Source organism: Accipiter gentilis, chromosome 6 (assembly GCF_929443795.1).
Source record: "Accipiter gentilis chromosome 6, bAccGen1.1, whole genome shotgun sequence".
NCBI lineage: Eukaryota > Metazoa > Chordata > Aves > Accipitriformes > Accipitridae > Astur > Astur gentilis.
Genome location: NC_064885.1, coordinates 31,678,446 through 31,698,018, shown reverse-complemented (window position 1 = coordinate 31,698,018; position 19,573 = coordinate 31,678,446). Strand labels below are relative to the sequence as shown.

Genomic DNA, 19,573 nt, shown 5'->3' with positions numbered 1-19,573 from the left:
TGGAAAACACCATATAAAACTCCTGCTCGCCTCTTAGGAGTAGGTTGCAGCAGTGATGTGAAGCTGTGTTTCTGACGTGTGCCGCAGCGGGAGGGTGGTTAGGGTGGTCTTCCCAGGTTTGTGCTGTACTGAACCCCAACAGATCACTGGGTGCAGGCAATATCAGCTTGGTGCAGGTCAGGAGCTGCTTTAATATACAAAATAAAGTGTTGGAAGGCAAAGCCCTTCCTCCTTTTGTTCTCTGCAGTTAGGGCATAATCAGAATTTGGCTGCTAGTCCTCTTGACTCCCTACTCAATCTTGAAAGCTTCTCAGTCTGCTGTTTGGTGTCTCGGGCTTTTGAGAACATCATCCAGGAATTTTCTTGCTTAATTTGGACAGATGAAATGGCCAAATACAATAGAAAATCCAGGAGATCTTCCTTTTAATGTATAGGGACTCTCGTGCTGCAGTGTAACCCTTCTCCTTTGCTTGCTCTAACGTGTTTTAGTTTGCCCTTTGCCCTCCTATAACTCTTCTTATGAATTCTTATATTCCGTAGTTGCACCATGCTTCAAAGAGTAGGTGTGGGGGGTTTATGTGTGTGGCTGCTTTTTTCTTTTTCTTTTTTTTTTTTTTTTTCTGGTGTGTAACTGCTTGACTTATTTAACTTGCAGATGATCTGAATTTCTTGTTCTGACTAAGATGCTACCTAACTAGAGTATTTTACCTCGGTGTCTGAAAGCTGGTGTATTCTGATTTTATTGAGCATAATGATGAATTTGGGAGCTAACTTCAACTCCTGGTGCTATTCTGACCTTGATTATTCATTGTCCTTGTGCCCTATGGCCATACTTTGGTGGTTACAGTGTCTGCAGCCTTTCACCGTGGATGACACACAGATATCCTGTCCAGCCTAATGCTGCCCTCTCAACACAATAAAATGCTGCATGTCTAAAACAACTGATAACCATCGATGGTTACCGTCCAGTAAAGAGTTCAAGAAACAAGGCAGCTTTAATCAACTACTGGAGTTTTCCTTTCCAGTTCCTGCTTTTCCCCACATCCTCCTTTGTATTTTAATTGTTTCCTCTTGTATTTAAAGATTTATTTTTATTTTTTTTTAATCTAACTTTTCAACATTGCTGTACAAACTTGGCACATAGGATTTCTGGGCACCCAGCTGAGCTGTGATCCGATAGTTCTTCTCAAACACTGAAATCGGGCAAAAATACCTTGCTGAAATCTTGCAGTCTTTTTCTGGTTTTCCTGATGTAGGTCTTTGTCTTCAGTTATGTTTACATCTCTTGGGAGCATGAGGGGGTGCCTTTCCAAATTGTCTGTACTTTATGGCTCTTCAGATCTTTGTTGACATTGTGTTGTCCAGCTGGTAATAGGAGAACATCGGAAAATCTTGGCCTCCGTTTTAGTTTTAGGAAGCTGAGTATTTGGGTTATTAATCAATTTGCTTTAAGATAATGGAGTTCTGATGTCTCGTGGTTTCTTGCATCTCGTAGAGGTGATATTGTATGATTTTCTCCGCCCCCCCCCCCCTTTTGTTTATATGTTTTCCAATTGCATGTCAAATAATTGCTGTGCACAAGCTCAGAGTAAAGAAATGACTGTGTGCAGGGGCGTGGATCTTGGACTTTTCCTGGTTTAAACTGTCTGAATTTTCAAAATAACTAAGCGTAGCCTAGATACTCTAATGAAAGCCTGCATAAAATAGTCTGACTTTCAGAAATGAAGTTGTGTTCTAGGCAAGGAGAATTTTTTTCAAGAGCCCAATTCAGAATTTATTTATTTTTTTAAAGCCTAAAATACAGCTCTAGGGAAGTCAGTGATATTATTTTTATATGTATTGGAAATATAAGAATATAAGAAATACTTACACAATGTAGGATGTCCAGACTTAATATTTGTGTGAAGTGGGATGCACTGTCATTCTGATAATCCTCGAATTAGACAAGCTCTTTTAGGTGAACCTGTGGCAGGTGGTAGGAGTCAGGAATTACAGGCATTCCTGCTTTGGGCTGTGCTTGTTTTAAAAGGCACCCTGCTTCTGGCTGAAAAATACTTCTTGCCGAGTTAAATGAATTAACCAAGGGGCAAAACTCAGTTTAGCTAAAATGGAAAACAATTACAGCTAGGGGGAACAAGATGCTTGCAAAGCTTACAGCCTTTATGGGTGAACAGAAATTTGCCCTCACATTGCTTTTCACAAATTTATCTTATTCTTCAAGCCTACAAATACCTGCATATGTGGACTTTAAAGTTCTGCTGAGTTCAACAGTGAAAACACATGGGCTGCAGCCTTACTGGGTATGGCTCTTAAAATTGTGTTGCTTGTGTAAACCTAAAGGGTGTAGATGTGGCATAAAGTACAGACTGGGCTAGCTAATCCCAGTGAAAATCACCCAGACTTCCCCCCCGGCCCGTTACAAACCATAGCATTTTTCAAGTGTAATGGTGTATGTTTGCAAATTACTGCTGTGCCCTGATTTCTCCTTTAGCATACTTAGTGTGCTGTCTACCAAGCTGGCTGTGGCCAAAGGGCTGATCGGTAACCACTGGAAGGGAAGGGATGCTGTGTTAAGTAGGCAGAGCAGGCAATTTTTTAAGCTTGCATATCTCAACTTTAAACATGGTGGCATGATTTCAGTTTGTCACTTACATTGGTCTTCGGTTGTTGGGATTTTTTTGGAGGGGGGAAGTTGTTGTTTTGTTTCTCTCCACTTTTTTTTTCTCGCCCCCCCCCCCCCCCCCCCCGCCCCCGCCTTCCCCAGCTGGGGTTATCTTACTACTTCACATGAAATACCTGTGCAGGATAATTGTGGAGAGAGAGAGAGAGAAAGATACGCAATTTTTATTTTTTTTTTAACAGGATGCTCACTCCCTTTAGAAGAAGAGTATTTTTTTTCTTTATTGTTCTTGAATTTAGTTTCTAAAAATTACTGTGGTCATGCTTATTGCATAGCCCTGTAGATCTCAGATAGTTCCCCTTCTAAATAATACAGGAGACAGTATGCAGAAATATTTGTGCTCCCTGCTTACAGGTGGGATTGAGCTGAGGAGACATTACCTGTTTGGTTATGCTGCAGCAGGTCTAATAACCAGAACAGGATTACTGACTCCAGGGCCTCTTCTAGTCCGACGCACTCCATCACACTGGGAACCTGCAATGCTACTGGGATGTGAAATAGTCTTCTCTTTTCCTGGAAAAAGCAATGACCCAACAGTAAGATTACTCAAATCAGATTGATTTGTTATAGTACTAAAAGCCATGACACATCGTAATTAGAGCTTAGGAGCTGTACTGCCTGGGAACCTATCTTGGTAATTGTTGATATCTTTTGTTCAACCAAAGTTATTTGCTCCCTCGCTCTTCACATTGAGTATATAGCGCACACTATCATTTTATCTGTGGGCTTCCGAGTGTTTGATGTATTTAGCTGCATAGTAGCTCTGGGGAAAAACCTCTTCAAAATAGACCCCTGGGATTTGTTTCCATTTTAGAAACAGAGCTGGGGGGAGCGCAGAGGCTGTGAGACCCGCTGCCAGCACCCCGGCTCTCTGTGGAGACCTGGGCCGGAGCTGGTGTTGAAATGACTGTACACGTCTTCCCCCCATGGCTTGGAGGGGACCAGAGTGATGTCCAAGCTGAGCTTGTTCCTTCTGAAAGGAGTGCAGCCCAGATGTACGTGAGCCGAGTGGAAAGTCTGACGCATAAAGAAGTTTTTCAGTCTTTTTTTTTTTTTATGAGAAAAGAGGCTAGAGATGCAAACCAAATCACACCTTTCAATGCGATGAGTGAGTTAGATATCTCTTTCGGCTTCAGCCCTGATCTTAGCTGAGGGGCATGGGTGGAGCCCTTTCTTTCTTGGCACTTCTTTGTAATGGCACAAGCAGTGCGCCTACATGGGGTATTGTATCAGCCGCCTTCTGAGGAACTGGTGAAGCTGTGCTGCCTTGCAGTCAGCAATATCTTGATTAATAATTATGATAGAAACAGTTCTGTTGAGCTTAAGTGCTTTATTTCCACCTACTAAAATGCTTTGCTAGGAAGGTTTGAAAAACTAGGTTGATTTAAACCTCTCTTGATACATTTGAGGTGTCTGTCTGCCTATTTGGATAGGCATCGAGCACTCTGGAAAACATTTATCTTGATGCTCTTAAGAGAGCTGTTCTCCAACAGGAATCTGAAACTTTACCTGGTCCAGCACTGAAATATTGCTGTAAGCTGCTTCCTACTAGTCCTGCAACTGTTAGCCCTGGTGCGTTAGTTGTGGTGCAGTTAAGGGCAAAGCACAGAATTAGCAAAGTGCCTTGCAAAATCTTCTTGTTGCTAATAAAATACCACAGTTGTTAGTTTTGTCCTCTCGTATCTTTGGAGAATAAGCACCAGTGGTGGTATTTTGCAAGGCTTTTTGAGTAGCTGGACAATGCTCTTGAGCTGCATGGATCCAGCGGTGAAAATTAAAATTTTGTCAGTACATGTGCATGACATAAATGCACGCTCTTTTGGAGATACAGAGAAGGGTTTTGATAGGGGTGGAGGCATCTAGGTGTTCTACACCTGAAGATGGTGACTTTTGCTTTATTTTCTGAAGTGGAGCAACTCACAAAACTTTCTCTGAAATGTTGATAACTGGGTAGTTAATAGCTGGAGCTGCGTATTTTAGGGGATTTTTTGCATGGAAGTCCCCTTGAGAACTTTTATTCACTTGCATTACTTCATGCCTTCATAGCTGGGGTCTCTGCAGATCTATCTCATAACCTTATCAATTAACATGATGGGCTTAAAAGCAGGCTGTGGCCAAAGAACTGGGGGTGGGTTCTTGCTGCAAGGCAGGGTGAGATTGGCCCCAGTTTGAGTGGACTGGGGAATCTTCCCCAGCGCATCAGCTCTGCTGTGTGCGGTGGAGCATTTGCATTGCCCTCTTGTGGCAAGGGCCCCGGAGCCTCTGGAGTCAGGAGGTTTTCTGCCTTACCTTGTCTGCGGCATTCGTTGGGGAGATCTGACCTCCTGGCAGCAGAACCATAATTAAACAATTCTGCAGTTTTCAGTCTGGTTTTTAATTTGGCAGCCTCTCCAGTGAAACCATGGCTCTCCTAATCTAGAAGCGTGAGTTAGCGTGAAAACCTGAAAGTGAAGCTGATGGGATGTAGGCAGCAAAACTGATAGTTCAAGATGGTTATTGAAACGATGTTCCAAAATACGTAGTCTAAGATCTAATTGTAGCTCTCTAGTTATTTGCAGTTAAACTCCCCTGAAGGTTTTTGCAATGCCCTAGCGATATTAATAGTTTCAGAAACTTGATGAAGGGAACAAAATAGAGAACAAAGGCACTGAAAATTAGATAATCCCTTCTTTCAGCTTTGCATGCATTTCTCTTCTTTCCACCAAATAGCATTCTCCTGCCAGGAATCGGTGGTGGTACTACATCCTGCAGTTGTTTAAACCAGCCCAGCAGCAAAACATGAGCATGTGCTAAATTCTGGGCTACCAACCTGGCAAGAATTAATTTCTGAATTAAATGCTGTTGTGTTCCTCTCCGTAAATGGTGAAAGGAGGCTGTGTGTGTGCAAACACACACCCTGCAGACCCCTCCTGCAGGGCGATGCCTTGCGGCTGTGTCCGCAGCCCCTTGCTTTCTTTGTTCTCGCCATCCGCAGCGTGGCTGGGCCGAAGGGGTTTTATTGTGGTGGTGGGTGAATTCCTGCGTGCGCCTTCCCCGGGCCTGCTGCCCCTCTAATTGTTGTGTTGTCAGAAGGCGTGTGCCTCTGAAAGCCTTATCTGATTCCTCCAAAAGCCTTGCAAGCAATTCAGATGTTGACCCCTTGAGCACAAACAACTCTCCGCCTGCCTTGCGGCATAGCTGCAAGAGATTTAGTGCTTGTATATATGTGTGTGTGCACAAACCCGGCGGCCGGCTTTGTCATCGGGGATGGAGCACCTGCCTGGGGAGGGGAGCAAGGGGCCAGGGAAGGTGAAAGGCTGGTGGGACTCGGAGGGGGAGAAGGTTTGTCCAACAGCTGCTTGTGTCAGCACGAGGATAAGTGCAAGGAGATTAATAGTTATTTAAAGAGCAAATGGGGACATGGCATTTGGCTGTGGCATGTGAGTGTATAAATGTGGTGGAATGGCTGCTCCGCTGGTAACATTTAGACAGATGGTCCCTGGACTGAAAGGAATGAAAAGGATCTTTGATTCTCTTAAGGATATCTTAAATTTTAATGAAAAACTTTTTTTTTTTCTTTTTCTTTTTTTTTTTTTAATTGACTTCCAGGCAGCACTTTCAACATTTCCAGACTGTGCTTTCTTATTAATGCCAACTGCCCGTTTGGCCATCTTTCTCCATCATCTTAAGTAGCCTGGGATTAGAGGGAAAAGTTTTTAAGTGAAAGCTGAAACACTCTTGTTTTGCTGTCTGTATGTCTGAGCTGGTTTAGGAGACTGTTTTCATCACAGCCGTCTTTTCATCATTTGCTGGTTAGGGAGTGTGTCTGATGCTAATCTCCATGAGAAATGAAATAACTGAGTGATACTTCTACATTTTTGAGAAGTCTTCAGGTCTTATTAGGGTATTCTGGGGAAGGAGGGAAGGGAGGCTTGTTTTTTTGATTAAATACAAAATTATTGAGCAGGAAAAAGACTGTTCCTGGTGCAGTATGTCAGCATTCTGGCTCTTCCCATACAGAATTAGCCTCGAGGGAAAACATGTACCAAAAGTCCGTTAAATAGGTCTTGGTTGGCTGAATAGCCTGCAGGAGATGAGACATAACTGTCATCTGCATTGCCAAAGCTCTGATCTCCTTTTGGAGAAGAAGAACCAGTCTGGATCGCTTTCTCCTGCGTCAACTATTTAGCATGCTTTGAGTCCAATCGCAGATACTTGCTTGCCCATCTAACAGGGTTCCTGGGAATCTATAACATCCCTGCTGCTATAGATGGGGAAACTGAGGCAGGGAGGGCAAATTACTAACCTGAGGCAACACAGAGAGTCACTGGTTCACCCAGGATTAGGACTCAATGTGTAATTGCTTTTATTACTCTGCTGCCTGAAGGCCTCAGACAAAACAGAGGCCCATTAAGCAGAGTGCTTTTTACACAGTGAGGAGCAATCCTTGCCCTGCAGACCTTGCTGCCTGGAGTAGGCTGAGGGTGGAGGGGGAGGCGAGGTGGCTTGCCCAAGGACACAGTGTGTCACTGACAGCAAAGGAGGGAAACAGCTCTCCCTTCTCTCCGCAGACTGTCCCAGCTCCCAAAATGAAGTTCCCTGGGCTGTTCCCCGCCTGACCTCCTTCTTCCCAGCACAGTTTATAGTAGCAAGCTGATCCACCTCTGGAAGGTCCCATGTGCCTCACTGAAGACCCCAGAGCACCAGCCTCCCCTTGAGTTTTTAATTAAAACCCCATAAAATATCAGCCTCTTCCAGTGAAACAGGCAGAAACCTAAGGAAGAGCTCTAATTGGTGGTTTAAATTTCTCTACTTGGTCCTCTTGTGGAAGGACAGCTGAGAGTGTAAAGCGTTTGGGTGTAGGGAGGGCTCTTCATCCTCGCAAAAGGACCAGTCTGTTTTCCTCCATGACTGAAATGACTGGCAAAGCTGGGTTATTAAATGGGTTGTCCAAAGTCCCTGGGGAGCTCAGCAGGTAGCTTGTACGACTCCCTTTTGGGTTCTTGGAGGAGTGACAATGTGTTGCTCAAAGCTTCAGTAGGGCTGGTGGGATTCCCAGTATTGGGAAAGCTTTTTGTTACGGGTCTCGCGGTTGGTGCTCTGACTCGGGGAACCTTCGCTTCTTGGCTGATAATACCAAGTTGTCTCTGGAAAAGGAGCAACTGTTGGAAAGAAGAGGGAAGTCAGGAGCAGACTGGCTGAAATATCGAGAGATAAATGAGCTTGATGGCTCTGGGTGGGATTGAAGCTATAGGATGTGGAGAGACATGAGGTGCTTGGACCCTTGGATAAAGGGAAGAGCCTGAGTCCCTTCTGCCACGTCAGCAGCTAACAGCAGAACCAAGTGCATTTATTGCTGCATGTTCCTGGCTGATCCCAGAGCTGTTGGGGATGGGTAGCACAAACCTTTGGGATGCTGCTCTCCCTAAGCTGGGCACAAACAATGCCATACAAGGATGAGACTATGGGTACCTGGCTGAACCCCCTGTACTGCTTGTCTGCTGCCTTGTCTCTGTGGCCAATGCTGGGTCCTTGGGAGGATTAAAAGAGCAGGGTAGTTGTGTAACTCTTTCCCTGGAGTACTTTTGCAGCTTCCAACTGTTTGTGGTTGAGAATTTTAAAATCAAATACGCTTGCCTTGATGGATTTTTCTCCAGCAGAACTTGTCTGATGCCTTTTTGAACATATGTAGGCTTTTAGTATCCGCAGCATTTTGTGGCAGAAAATCCATGTTTATTTGTGGGCTTTGTGAAGAACCACTCTGTGTGTGTTTAAACCAAAATCCTGCTCAAGATGTTTTCTTTTTCCCTGACTCCTCTATTAAGAGAGCATGAAAATTAATTTCCTATTTGCTTTTTTCCACATCGTTTAGGAATTTATCCACAGCTGACATACTGAGTGCCACCTCTCTCCTCATTGTCTCTTTTTTCTAGGCTGAAAAGTTGTCATCTACTGCCGTATTACAGGAAGGCATTGAAAGGGTTTGCTAATTCTTGTCACCTTTCTCTGAACTTTGTTGCCCTCTTGTCTTTTTGAGGTGGGGGACCAGGCCTACACATACAGCTTTTAGGGCATCAGGCATGTGACTTCTGCTAACCTCCTCCCTAACCTAACCTTTGCCATTCTGTACTCTGTTCTCTAGCCTTTGTTTCTGATGTCTTCAATTGTTTCATATGTCACCGTTTAACCCCAGCCACCAACTAAGCACCATGCAGCCACTCACTCACTTCCCCCCACCCAGTGGGACAGGGGAGAGAACTGGGGGGGGAAAAAACAACTAAAACTCGTGGATTGAGATAAGAACAGTTTAATAGGACAGAAAGAAAGAAAATAATGATGATAATGACAATAATAATAATAATAAAAGGATTAGAATATACAAAACAAGTGATGCACAATGCAATTGCTCACTGCTTGCTGACAGATGCCCAGTTAATTCCCAAGCAGCGATCTGCCCCACCTCTGCCAACTCCCCCCAGTTTATATACTAGACATGACGTCACATGGTCTGGAATATCCCTTTGGCCAGTTTGGGTCAGCTGCCCTGGCTGTGTCCCCTCCCAACTTCTTGTGCCCCTCCAGCCTTCTTGCTGGCTGGGCATGAGAAGCTGAAAAATCCTTGACTTCTCAGTAGAAACACTACTTAATGATCTGATGTTTTCAGGTGTTGCTATCAACATTATTCTCATACTAAATCCAAAACATAACACTATAGCAGCTACTAGAAAGAAAATTAACTCTATCCCAACCAAAACTAGGACAGTTGTTTGTACCTGGAGGCTACTTTTGGGGCACAACCATGTCTGATCACTTAAGTGCTACACACCGTGCAACTGCTGCTTCTTAAGTATGTGAGGATGCCTTCCTTGTTGTGAGTTTTCATGCTACTTGTTGAGACCTTTAATTCCTCTCTAATACTGTCTGTGACCAGTCACTGGAAATTGAGCGCATGGTGCAACGTGGTTAAATGCTATGAACCTTTTCTCCAGTAAGTCACACTTTAGTGCAGTTATTACCTGAGCTTGAGGTCCCAAATATCACCGTGCACAGCAGGATAGGATCCACAAGAAGAGGAGCAGTTGTGTAGAGCGCAAGGCTGTCGGAGACAATGTTTCCTTGTAAAAGTTAGAGCCAGTTGTCCTGCAATGAACGTAGTGATTTTTACCAGGTTATAGCAGTCCCTCCAAACAGGGGGGGACTCCAGAAAGACTCTGTCTGGGTGTTGCTAGGCATAGGGAGCCTGTGTTCTCATGATGGCTTGCTGCCCTGTGAATTGCCTCCTTGTTACATGCAAGCTCTTTTCCCAGCTGGGCTATTGACTTACTGTGTGACTGTGAGAAGCTTTACTTTTCTCTTTCAGTCACCAATGGAAAGAGGGGTATGTTCTTTGCAAATCTCCTTCCTCCTGGTGTGCCACATGTACAGTGGTCCTGAGATTATGCTGTGCATCCTCCATCGTGAAGGCCATGCCACTGTAATTCAGCCTGTGCTAGTGTGGCTTCTGTAACACTCCTGTGCATCTCTTTGCCTCCAGCCGCAGTACACGAACCTGGGGCTCCTGAACAGTATGGACCAGCAGATCCAGAATGGCTCTTCCTCCACCAGTCCCTACAACACGGAGCACGCGCAGAACAGCGTCACAGCCCCCTCGCCTTATGCCCAGCCCAGCTCGACTTTTGACGCCCTCTCACCCTCCCCAGCCATCCCTTCCAACACAGACTACCCAGGACCTCACAGCTTCGATGTATCATTTCAGCAGTCTAGCACAGCAAAGTCAGCAACGTGGACGGTAAGGATGCAGCATCACTTTGCTCCTTCTCTGGCTTTGGTCCCAATGCCAGTAGTGACATTATTCATACGATGCATATCCAGGCTTGCGCAAGAACGGAGTGACCCGTGTCCTCTTCAGTGCGTGACATGTCACATAGAAGGGAGAGATCTATCTTGGCTGCTCTGGGAGGGTGTGGTGGGAATTTAACCCTCAATAATATCACTAAATCCCAGGTGCATAAAATGCCTTGCAAAATGACAGTTGCCTAAAGACCACGCGTGATGAAACTGGCTCTCCATTTGGGTCTAGCAGGTATGCTGGAGTAAAACATGGGGTGGGCATAAGCATGGCTTCAGTGCTTCCCTTGGCTTTCTTCAGCATCCATGGCTTTGTGTGAGGTTTGGCTTGTGTGGCTGTGCCGGCAGGGCAGAGGTGGTGCTCCTTGCTCTGAACCATGGAGTGTGGGGCTTTCTCATTCTCTATGTCCTTCCCCTCTTGCAGCTGGTGTGGGAACCCCAGTGTCACCAGCTCAGGTCAGCCCTGCGGTACTTGGATTATTTGTGTGTGTGTGTGTGTGTATATATATATATTTTTTTTTTTTTTTTTTTTTTTTACTTAATGCTTTGCTCTTGCTCTCAAAATAGTACCTTTCTTATATATATAAAAAAAAAAAGTACAGATCTTGAAACATTCAAGCCAGCTCCACCAAAAATCAAGAGCAGGGCTTCATTGTTCAAGCTCTAGAAACTTTGTAGCCCAGGACACAGTACTGCTGGAGCTGTATGTCCTGTTGTGATTTAGGGCTCTAGAGTACAGATGTTTGCAGTGGAGAATACTGCTGTCTTAAAGATGTCCAATATTTGCCTTTCTCTCCTTCAGGCACTTGGAGTAGGTGCAGTGAATAATGGTCTACCCCATGCTACCTGAATAAAAGCAGGGACTCTATTATTATTATTAATTATTTTTTAAAAGCAAAAAAATTACACTTTTTACAAAAAAGCTATTAGCTGTAAAATAGTGTGGGCTTTTTTCTTTTTTTTTTAATCTGAGGAACTACTTCAATCTCAAATTTAAATATAATCTAGCTGGAGTTGCAACTAACAAACTCCCAGCTACTGCTGCCAGCAAAGCAGCAGAGCTCATGTGCTCCACTCTGGAAAAAGATACCACATAACAATAAACCACTGTAAGTTTGCATCCTTTATACTTTAAAAGTCTTTTCCAGTAAAACATGTCTAAAACTGGTAACAATGACTTTGTTCAGAAAATAGTGTTAAATGGGGCTAAAATGCGATAGGTCTGCTGGAGACCAAATCTTTCATTTACTTACATATAAAAGGGTGAAGGATTTTTAAGTGAGGTTGAAATTGCACCTTTTCCTTATCTGCATTGGGAGTGATGCCCTGCTGTAGTTCATGCTTGTTTTCATGTCCAGTTTTCTCCCCTTACGCTACACGCAGTATTTATTTTCACTTCCCTTTAGGTAAGGAAATCGTCGGTCAGCGCTCTACTTTCCATTTCTCAGAGCACGAAAACGCTACCCTTGGATTTTTGCAGGCTGTTCTGGAGAGGGTCCTTTGAAGGAGATATGAAAAGGTGTTCTCTTTTGATACGTATGGTACAAAGAATTATCTACCGCAGCTGCAGGGAACCAGAGCGTTTGATGGTGTCCTTTCAACTATGAAAAGTGGTCTTTTGAAATGAGGTTTGAACGTTTGTAGTAGGCTGTTCCAGCAGAGCTGAAGACGAGTGAACTACTCGTGAGCTTAAAGTTAAGGAAGCACTTGAAATGTTTCGCTGTAGTGGTAGTGGCTTTCTGGGGTAGAAGTGGAGGCTGAGTTTTAATGTGGTTCTGGGTAGTTGTCAAAGATCAGATTGCATGCTGGCTTTAAAAAATAAATAAAATTACTCCTTGGTGACTACAGCCACCAAACGTGTGCAGCCAGAGGGAAGGCACGCTTAGGCTCCCCTCCTTTTCTTTTGCCCTGATGTGGACCATGCTACCAACAGATGAAGGTGTGCTCCCTGTACCTGTTGCAGTCTGTCTAGGTATAAGTCCATGTATTTTACTAAAGGAACGGGGTCCCCAATGGCTCTCTGATCAGGGAGGAGTGAGCATGGTCCAGGTGTCCCGAGGCTGAGACAAGTGACCTAGATTTAGCTGTTCGTGCCGGAGCTGGCAGCGTGCTGTATGTTCACAGTGGATGATGACAGCCTTGCGGTGGTGGCTGGGGACCTTCAATCAATACACCTTTCACAGTAGAGCATCTTTCCATCTTCAGAGCTCTGCCCTTCTGCTAATTAATCCACCAACTCGTTTCACATGGGCTCTTGAGCAGTTGGTAATATGCGTTCGACAGCTTTATCAGTGGGGTGGGTGGGGAAGGACGTGAAGGCTCTCTTTCCCGCTGCCGTCCTGAGAAATGTGGAAACATGCATGAAATGTTGATGAAAGGAGGAGTGATTGCCCCATCCTCTCAGCAAGAGCAAGTTCTCGGAGTTGCTCATCCCCCCCCATGTGACTTCATATGCTTTGATTAATGCCTGTCGTCTTTTTTTTAATGATGGATTAGGAACTTACCCAACTGGAAGAGTTTCTTCCACTTCAGTGACCTATTAAAAGTTTAATTACTTGATGGCCCCACCCTTATTAAGAGTCCAAAACTTGAAAGCCTTGTTTCTTAGTTCTTTTTTTCCCCTCTTGCAGTTCCCCAGGGTAACAGTATTAAGTAAGGAAATCCATTGTATCGCACTTTCCCCTGTTTGGGAGAGGATGAGCCGGACTGACCCACCTTGCCCTGCTGGGAAGGCTCGGTGGTGACTGGCAGGGGTTCTGCTGTCCTGGCTGACGGTGTGCTTCACTGGAGCTCCTCTGAGCTTCTGGGCTGAGTCATGTCAGATTAGGTCATGGGAGCGAAGGTTGTGGGCTTGGTAAAAGGACTGGGTTATTTCTCTGAAAAGCAAGAGCTTCTTTCATGGGAGGATTAGAGACCTCTGAAGATGCTTCAGATTTCTCAGCTACTTTGTGCGTTTACCTCCCAAGCTGTGTGCTTTAGAGGCAACAATCTGGAATCGTGTGTAGATCCCGAGGTTAATTCTGTTGGATGTGTGGGAAAGGAGAGAGGGTACTCGCTGAGTACCTAAATGCTATGTCCTTGAAAACAGCCCTGGAATCATATTTTTTCCTACGACACACACCCACCCCCCCCTCCAGCCTCCAAGTTCTGCAGACTCTTTCTATGGGGCAGGTTTATTGTCCTAGGACAGTGGGCACTCTTTGCCAAATCAGCAGTGTTTGTACAGGATAGGCTGGAAGGGAGATAAGTGTAACATCAGGATTAGTTCTTTGCTCAGGTTTCTGATGGGCTCCTAGTTAAAGGGGGGGGAGGGTGGAGAAAAAAAAAATGGCCAAAACTTGCAGAGAGAAACACTCGGTGCTGCTAGGTGAGAAGGTGATTTCGGATCTACAAGCAGTTCACTTCGAAAATATTACAAATTTTCCCTCTGAAGTCTTTCATGACCTTAAGTAGGAATTCCAGTAAAACATGCTGTCTAATCAGGTTAGGTCTTCATTTGTATGCAATGTTGAACTAATTAATGATGACAAATTGAGATTGGATTGCAGAGGACTTTATAAGCATCCTTGATTATTTTTTTTATTAATGATCTGAGAATGCAGGTAAGAATATAGGCAGGTTAGTCAGTCTTTTCAGAAGGAAAATCTTTAAGAATTGAAACTATACTGAAGTATTTAAAAACAAAAGCCTTAATAGTCTAAATTGAACAAAGTTTCTCACCTGCATGCTCATAATACTAGAAAACCTTCTTGAAAACCACGCTGTGAAGGAACAAGAAGTTATCATTTGTAAAGCTGAGATAGACAGTAGGTTGTTGAGGTAAAACGAGAAGCCCTATGAATTGGGTGAAGAACGAACTTATGTAGAACTGTGTCTCACTTATTGTGGGATATTTCCTCTGTGAGAATTCCCATATTCCCATGCCTTGCAATATCTGCTCCCATTTCTGCAGCAGAAGAAAACAAGGCATTTCAAAAGTGTGCCACCTCAGATTTTTTTTTCTTTGTGGAAGTTGTGTGCCGATCTCCCCCACCCACTCTGAGTGCAAATAAATAAATAAACAACTGCACTGACTTTTCCCCCCAAAAAAAGATTTGGCAATCACCTGTCACTAGCAGAACCTGTTACATGGGGAAGAACATGATTGCAGTAGGAAAGTAAAAATTAAAATTGTATGTGAAGGTAAGTAAAAGTTAACATTACTGCCAAATGCGAGCTATCAAAAAATGAATCGGATCCACCCATCCCCATAAGCAAGATACCACCTTATAAGTCATGAGACTTTTAAAAAAAGACAAACAGGTTCTTCTTATTATCCCCCAGGTTTTTGAGCCTTTAGGGTGCATCTACTAAATCTTTTAAAGCTTTTCTTGGTACTCACGAGGGTTAAGGAAAAAGAAAGCAGAAAATTCCTTTAAGTTTTTAAATAAAACCTGAAATTTATTTGCAAATTTTTGATTCTTCTGAAGAAAGACACCCAGCCCTGCAAGACTTGCATAATTCAGGTGTTGGCAATACCTGAGTTTAGCAGTTTATTCTCATGCCCTGCAGTAGGTTGGAGCTGAGCTGGGTTGGTCCTTGCAGGGCTCTGTTATGAAACGTGGAGCTCTGCAAAGCTGCAGTCTGTGTTCCAGTCAGGCTCACTGGTTCTCCTCTTCTCAATAAACTCAGCTGTACCCACAGCTATCAGAAAATGCTCAGATTTCAGAGTCTTTGCTAGTAAAGCTGGATAACAGCCTGTGCAACATGCATGAAAGCAAGTAAATGGATTGTGCTGGCTGGGGTTAGTGGATTTGGAAAAGCTGCATTTGAAGGAAGGTGGAAGGAATGCACTTAAATTAGTCCACGCGAGCAATAACAGGTTTCTGTGGTTGAGAGTACAGATTCCTTGGCTGGGCTATCTCAGTCTTTTTATTTCAGATTTTATTAATTCCATTTTGTTTTAAATATATTCTGTGTCCTGAACCACCTGGTACAATTGGGAATTTTTTTCCCAATCTCTATAAAATGAATTAGAGGACCATGCACAAACATAGTGAAGCAGTGAGAGAGCAATTAGATGTGCGCATCGCCTTGACTCAACAGTCCTTAATTATGTGTTCGGTGTTCTCTTAAATAATTGTTTCAATAACACTGCTAACATCTAGTGTTGTCCCAGCTGCTGATTGTGTCTCTGCATCATACATGAAAACTTTTTTTTTAAAGTCTGGTGACTTTCCCAATGAACATACATGTGGAGCTACGCTAAGTGTTCATGTGAAATCTTAGCTTTGGTATTCCCTGGTGGTGTGTTAGTCCATGCAGTTTGAACTTTCCAGTTTTACCCTTTAAACATTATTTTTAAAGCTCTCAGGAGAAAGGGAGTGAAGTGGTCTTGTTACAGGATTTTGAATTTTTCTGTCCTCAGAGGTTCCTAGTCAGCAATGATGTAAGCCTTAGCTGTTTGCACGGGGCAGCTGAGAAGGGTCCTTCTACAGAGGGCTTGCAGACCTTGTCGAGCACCAAAATTGGTCACCTGCTGGCCACTCTGCTAATCGTTTCATGCTTCTAAGTGTAGGCTTTGCTGGTGATAACCTGCCTTGTTACAGCAGGAGTGAGGAAGGGAAATGATGCCTGTAACCGAAAGGGAGAGAAGCCGTCTGGAAGGAGAAGGCAGTGGAGGAGGAGATGGGGCTGCAGCCTTTGGATGCACATGCTGTAAGGAGAGCTGATGCAATGGTGTGAGCTAAGGGCTTGGCTCTTCCCTGATCTCAGCGAAGCAGGAGCTCTTCCATATTTGGGCATTTGTCTCAGGTGAGAAGTGGTTAAGATTTGGCTTCCTCGAGCTCTCTGCAGCCGTGCCTGCCTGAAGAGGCTCTTTCCAGCACACACTGCCTCTTGGCACGGAGCAGGCAGGGCGGGTGTTGGTTGCCACCATCGTTCTTGTGCACAGAGAGGCTGTGATCGTGCTTTCCCGCTTGAAGAGCTTGTGGAGTGTGTTTCCCTCTGTGTGATATTACAGGGCCTAATGCTGAGGCTATTGAGGCATATGTAACTTGTCCCAGGTCATCTACTTGGAAAGAGAGGAGCTGGGTTTGTTGTCTTTGAAGGAGGTGCCTTTCTCACGGCAGGGAGGTGTTTTCAAGCTAGTGAAGCTGGGAAGAACCAGCTCACCTGTGAGAACCAGCCAGGAGGGGCCTGCTGGCTTCTGTTTGGGTTTTTATGCTTGAGTAAAAGGACATCTGAGTGCATTAGGTTCCCATTAGAATGTGATTGTGCTTTTTTTTCCCCCCTAATCTCTTTGTCATGTGTATTTTGTTTTTATTAGCAGTTATCCTCTTCTGTTACTCCTTACAAGCAGCTGTACAGGTCTGTGTCATAGTTTCCAGAAAACGTCTTATGATATGAGCTGTCTCATTTTTTTCTTTTCCTTTTTGTATCCCTTATTGTTTTGTAAATCCTATCAAGGCAATATGGCCTCCCTATATGAACCCGAGTTTTGCTATATGCTCTCTGTTAGACCAGCACACTCTGTGGTGACAGAGCTGTGCTGTGGTGTAAGAGCACGCTGTAAGGAGCAGCCTGTACCCCACACAGCTAGCGATGCCCAGGAAGGATGAGAAGGGAAGTTACTTATTATATGAATTGGTATTTGCCAGCACTGGGAACAGAAAATTTGGGTCTCCGGCCTTGCAATGGTGTGTGCTCTGCTCTTCAAACAGCCCAGTTAGTGTTGGGCACCCAGCATGCCCGACCTGCTGAGAGAAAGCAGGCTTCAGATGGTGTGAATGTCCTTCTCTTTCAATGAAGATTTAGCCTCTTAGTCGCTATGTTTGTGACTGATTCTCTCCCAGTGTAACAGCAGACGAGTTAGAGCTCGCTCCAGGTCTCCCAGGAGCTGCAAGTGAAAAACACTGAGACGTTGGGGTCAGACAGAGGAGGATGGAGAAAGTAGTCATGGGGGGGAGGGGTTGTGTCCTCCACAGGGGCAGAAGATCCCTCAGCTGTTCTGTACAAGCACTTTCTAGTTGTACTGGCATCATGCTTTTTTACTTTTTTTTTTTTTCCCCATTCAGAAAATTTGTTTTAAGGTTTTAGCTACTTCTGAAGAAAAATTCAGAGGGAGAGAATTAAGTGCAAGAAACTTTTTTTTGGTTCCTAATGAGAATTTTTTTTCTACATGGAGAGGAAAAAATGTTAATTAAACATAATTTTCATCAATGCAACTTGCACAAAAAAGCCCCACCTACTTTCATGAGAAAGGAATAAAGAGAATCATAATCCTGGATTAGGTATCTTTCACTACACATATATAAAAACAACACCGTGTGAAAAGGGGGAGAATATATATGTATACACACACACACCAAACATACCAATGCGCCTCCAGCAGTATTACCAAAGGAATTAACTTTACAAGAAACAGCCACAGCCTGGAAAGAAGCCATTTTTCAAATAAAAGCTGAATGAGACTTGTGGTTTCTGAGAACTATGAGGAGGAAGGGTTAAAAAAACATTTACAGATAAGAATAGCTGATGTTGGGAGATGAGTGAACATCTTCAAGTAGGGGAGGGTCACTATTTAAATTACCTCTTTTTTCTTTTTTTTCCCTCCTCTTAGTTAAAAATTGGCTTCTACTAAGAACAACATGTAGGATTAATGTAGTACTTTAAATCTTCAAAGTGCTGCACAAACATTACTTCCCTAATCAGCAAACACCTTTGCTTGGTAAGGAAATCAGGAGTGTAGTCACCATTTTAGAGAAGGGAAACCAAAGTGCCAAAATTTCTGAACTAGTATGTTTTTTGGAGTGAGGTTTTTGCACCCCACCCCCTCCTTTTTTTTTTCTTTTTTTTTTTTTTTTTTTTTTTGCATGCTTTGGGTTTTTTTTAGTGTTCAGCATGGGGACTGCCTCTAGGCTGGCTTGTAAAAGCTGCTGAGCTCTCCTGGATTTCATAAGTGCTAAGCACGCCAAGCAGCCTGTCAGGGCTCAAACGAGGCATCGGCAAAGTTGCCTCCTTACCTCTCCAAAGGTCATGGCAAGCTGGGCCAGAAGGGAGGAAGCCTGCTCCAGGGCAAGGAGGGCTTCCTAAAAAGTTGCCAGTTTCCCCCATACCATTGAGCTGTACAACTTAAACGGCATCAACTGAGCACTATTAGAACATATTTCAACCCTACGAAAAAAGATTATGCAAAAAATATTTGAGTGACTGTTTAATAAGTTACTTTTGGGTGAAGGTTTTCAGGTAGGCTGGTGCAAAAGGTATTGCTCACCTTGCAGACAAACGCTGCCCTTGGAGATGATCATTCCTTTCCTTAGATCAGCTGAAATATTGCAGTTGTCACAGATATTATTTCCCTGCCAATTTGATACAGAACAAGCAGCAGTTTGGTGGTGTGTTGAAGCAAGCATAATTTTGTGTGTGCTGCATTGGTGGTGCTCTGTATGCTGAGGGTCCAGCTCCAGTGCTTGGCAGACCATACACTATGTAGAAATTCCTACTTTGTTTAAAAAAGCATCCTGGGTAGGGATGGCTTCTGTCTAGAAAGAGCATGAACTTTACTATTCAGTGGAAATCTTTTCATGAGGTTTTGCTACGTGCAGGTGTGTCCGATTTGTTATTGTAAACACAGTAGGATAGCTACCCAAATAAGAGCTTAGATCCTTTTGCAAATAGACCTGAGTATTGATACAAACTTTATCATTTCCAGTTGTTAAAGATAACACTTAAACATTGGAGCTAAACTTGGTGGAGCCACAGGAGGAGAGTGCTGCTACTTTCTCACTTTTTCAGGTGTATTCTTTAAGAGGTGTGTTTTGGGTTTTGTGTTGTTTTTTGGGGTTTTTTTTAAGAAGAGCAAAATATTACTTCTCTGATAAAAAGGGAGGGCTTTATGATCAGCTGATACATGTTAGATGCTGAAATTCAGCTTTACAGAAAGCCGAAAAATGTGCTAGAGGAAACACAGGAAAGCAGCAGTCAAAGGCTGACCCGTCTTTCCTGAACGAATAGGATGGGATTTGGGTCTAAATTTTCTGGCTCTGATATTTTCCCCATTAGCCATGATGGCCATGCTGCCTTGGG

The 19,573-nt window shown here is 43.8% G+C and overlaps 1 protein-coding gene across 4 annotated transcripts in view; it reads left to right on the top strand.

Annotated features, from left to right (window-relative positions):
• Positions 1–19,573, top strand: part of TP63 (tumor protein p63) — a 106,669-nt gene that overhangs the window by 46,094 nt on the left and 41,002 nt on the right. For all 4 annotated transcript variants that reach the window (XM_049802360.1, XM_049802361.1, XM_049802362.1 and 1 more), the window contains one exon: positions 10,194–10,448. In XM_049802360.1, coding sequence (XP_049658317.1) covers positions 10,194–10,448 — 255 coding nt within the window. The remainder of the gene's footprint in view (positions 1–10,193; positions 10,449–19,573) is intronic.